Consider the following 4,151-nt stretch of genomic DNA (forward strand, 5'->3'; position numbering starts at 1 on the left):
GTTCCTCTTGGCACACCTTGAGAGATTGAATGCTGATCAAAGAAGAAAGTCAAGGTACTTCACAAAGGAAAGATAAGTAGTTGAAAAAGGAAACAGGAAACTGGTTTGCAAAATATGGCAAAAATTCTGAAAAAGGAAAAGAAGAACATTTGCAGCTCAAAAGAGAAAAGAAAGAAAACATCTGCAAACAAGGAAAGAAAAGGGTAGTGAAGAAAGGGAAAGAATCCCAAGTCTGTAAAATGATGCAGAATGAAGAAGGGAATGAAGTATTGTTAAAATCAGTGTTTCAATCTCTCCAATCAGCTTCTGACCAAAAGATTCTCACCCCCAAACCAGGCCAAGTTACAACCTATCAAAGACCTTTTGATTAGTCTGTGCATGTCAAATGGATTCCTTAATCTTAGGAATTGAGAATAAGTTCAAGCCTATGGAATTACTACTACACTGATGGATAAGTGTGAAACCCTCAAACACTGAGCGTGATGAGAGTACATTTAAACTGTGAGGAATATTCAAGTTAGGATTTCAATTCTTGATATAACTGAAAAGCATTGTTGGAAGTTTTAAACAGAGAGTTATACACGCATAGCAGTCTGAATTCTTAAGATGTTGTGTTTCATGTTTTCACAGAATTATTCTTTGCTGATGACTTTCGTATAACATTTATCATCACGACCTTCTTTTCATTCAAAATTTATCTAATTTTTAAATTAATTATGTATATTTTAAAAATTTAATAACTTTTCACTTTTATTTTATATTTCTTAGATTTTACTTGAATTTATTATAGATATCTCTTTTGTTATTTTAAATATTTTTATGGATACTCATTAATACAGTAATATATATATATATATATATATATATATATATATATATAAAAGTTTAATGTTTTTGTTTTTAGTGCATAATTTTTATTTCACATTCATATAAAAGTGAGTGAATCCTATTATAAAGAGAAGAATGAGAAAAAGTTTGTAGGACCTACTTACTTTTATAACAATGTGGCAAAAAAAAAATTCTACAACAAAAGTAGAAATAATTTTATATATATATGTATATGTGTGTGTGTGTGTGTGTGATTAATATTTCTCTTGTTGTAAACCATAATTTTATCTCTTACACATGCATAAAAATATGTGTGGTCCATGTGGGGCCATGTGAAGAAAAAAGAGAGAAAAAGAAAACATGACTCTCGTATACTTTTATAGGGACATAGTAAATTACACTCTCAATATTTGTTAGGGACTAAAACAGATATCATGAAATTTGTTGAAGACCAAAACAGATATTTACTGTATTAAATATTTATTTAGCTCTTCACGTGATTAATAAACTCTAGCCATTGAGTGTACATTGCTCGACCATGACAATTTGGTTAAAATTTAATATAGCACTTACTATTTTAACATGATATAAGTTTTGATTTGGCAGGACCAGTAGGCTCAATGTTAATAGCCCACATTTATAACTTTTTAGAGAGCATTCCATGATGAGCCATAGTTTCACATAGGGAATCACCAGTGTCATTATACACTGACAATGGATGCAAAACGCCTTGCAGGAGAGGCAAGACAAGACTAACGGTAGTAGAGCTCTGTCCTCCTCTCTCTTTCCCACATCTAGGAGTATCCAATCCCCTATAAATACTCATCTTCTCTTATTGAAAAGATATATGATTTTACACACATTCATAAGCTGTTATTCCGCTAAAATTTAAAGTCATCATAGGTGAAATACATTATCCCCCGTTGCAGAGATCTCTACCTAGCACCTAGGTAACTCACATTGAGCCTTGGTCCATACCATTTCTATTTTGAGTATTCCTAAATCAACATATTTCACCTCTTGTGGGACATATCTCTGTTTCCTATTGTGAGACATATCTTTGGTTCTAAATTCACAACAATTGAAGTTTGATCCATCCTTAAATGAATAAAGGCTCTTGCTAAGCATCATGGACAACTCTATCACAACTTCTAGCATGTGAAAATTCAGCATTTGAACTTGAATTAATAAAACGTCGTACGAAAATGAAACTGAAGGCTCGAGAATCCTAATGTTACGAGGGCAAAAATTAAATTTCATTTTTTAACATTTTTGTGGATGGGTGGGATTAATTGTGGAATAGTGGAATGATTCAACAAAAGCACGAGCAGGATGGGTGTGCTGAGATAATGATTGTTTCAAGTAACACAAAGGCCATGCCTAGTCCTGAGCTCATCAATTGTACATTGGACCTTTTCAGTTTTTGACAATTGCTTTTATTTCAACTAACAAAAGCTACAGGCTACAGCACTCAACTTAATAAAGCGAGAAACAGAAAACATCTTCATGAAACCTGCAAAAGAGGTGTCATGCTATCATCAAAGGTTGTCTTTGTACCAAGTAAGCATGCTGAATGGCTTGGTCTCATCGGTCTCATATTTTTGTGACCGTTTTTTTCTGCAGCTTCAAATATAATTTATGTGATAAACGACTATTTTGAAAATTTTAGATAAGTTGCTATGAAATCTGCTGTTAAGCACCAGCTAAATATGGTGCAAATCCCCTGCCTCTAAATTCCATCAAACAAAACACCAACAGAGAAAATAGTTGGAAATTTGAGTGCGAGGAATGAAAAGTTTCATAATTGATTAGATATGGATTAAATTGTCAGAGAAATATAACATAAAATTATTAATCTGACATTTATTAATCAATTTAAATTTTTGGATTATTATGTGATTTTGGAGCCTTTGTGATCAAATTGTCACAAGTTGAATCCACATTATCCTCATTTCTTTTTTGAGTTTCTTCAATATATCTTTCGAGGCGTAGAGATTATCAAAATGAGTTTTATTTCTACCAACAAAGCTTTTTTCATACACACGGTCAGTGATTGAATCCCTATCAGTATGCTTAAGGGACCTAGTTATCTACCAACTTTGCCGAACTTTATTAAATAAATATTAAACAATTAAATAATTAAATATTATAAAATTGCAAGAGTAAAGTCACCTTCACCTATCAACTTAAACTTGGTGTAACCAATGGATGTAACAAGCAATCAATTGACAAAACGTTTAGTATAAAAAGTTTGAAAGGGTCTAACTAATTATAGCTTAAATAACTCTTTATTTAATGAAATCTTTATCAAAAGGGTATATCCTAAATCTTCTGCCAGGTTATAAATAACTGCATGCCACCATTGGCTAACATACCATAAAATTGTACGAGGATGGCTTCACTTCTCAGTTCCCTCTTTGCCTTTCATCTCATTGTTATCATGTCAAGTTCCTTAACCATGACAAATGGTGAGTTCTCAAAGCAGTCTGCTACGTATCCATCCACAAAACCCATGGAAAAAATCACCCAACTCCACTTCTATTTCCATGACATAACAGGTAAAAACCCAACTGCTATGCAAATTATAGGACCCCCTAATGGTTCCATTGGTGGTTTTGGGACCACTTTCATGATGGATGACCCCTTAACTGAAGGACCAAGTCCAAGTTCGAAGCTCATTGGAAGATCTCAGGGAATATATGCTTTGGCTTCTCAACATGAGATTGGGTTGCTCATGGTCCTGAATTTTGTCTTCACTGAAGGTATATATAATGGCAGCACCCTCAGCATTCTTGGGAGGAATCCTACTATGGAAAAAGTTAGAGAAATGCCTGTTGTTGGCGGTAGTGGGGTCTTCAGATATGCAAGGGGTTTTGCTTTGGCTAAGACATATATATTTAAAGCTAATTCTGGTGTTGCAATTGTTGAGTACAATGTGTCTGTTCTGCATGTTTGAGTATTGTGCTGAAGCTGTTCTTTAGGTTTGTTATTGGTGGCTTTGAATTAACCAGACTTACCTAGCCTGGTTCATAATATGTGATTTGTGTTTTTAAGTGACATTATTGTTGTTTTGTTGATGGAAAGTACTGATATCCCTTCAGTTGGGGATGTAGTTAAGCTTGACTAAGAAAAACTAATGTAACTTTTTTCCTTTCTATGTGTGGAATGTGCTTGTATTAATTTGATTGAAAAGTACAGCCTCAGACGGTATGCAAGTAATGGATATTTTAGAATAAGTGAATTGTTTTTCTTACATTGCATGTGAGATAAAAGTAATCTTACTACCCTCACAAAAGTACGAGAGAGGAGAGAGAATAAGAAAA

The 4,151-nt window shown here is 33.4% G+C and overlaps 1 protein-coding gene across 1 annotated transcript; it reads left to right on the forward strand.

The window, feature by feature from the left end:
- Window positions 1-3,205: 3,205 nt before the first annotated feature.
- Window positions 3,206-3,784, forward strand: LOC133301822 (dirigent protein 21-like). Its single transcript, XM_061501518.1, has one exon. The coding sequence runs from the start codon at window positions 3,221-3,223 to the stop codon at window positions 3,782-3,784; it is 564 nt and encodes a 187-aa protein (XP_061357502.1). The 5' UTR covers window positions 3,206-3,220.
- Window positions 3,785-4,151: the final 367 nt, after the last annotated feature.

The sequence above is a fragment of the Gastrolobium bilobum genome, unplaced genomic scaffold, assembly GCF_033153095.1.
Source record: "Gastrolobium bilobum isolate Gb01-03AN ecotype WA unplaced genomic scaffold, APGP_CSIRO_Gbil_v1 utg5528, whole genome shotgun sequence".
Taxonomy (NCBI): domain Eukaryota; kingdom Viridiplantae; phylum Streptophyta; class Magnoliopsida; order Fabales; family Fabaceae; genus Gastrolobium; species Gastrolobium bilobum.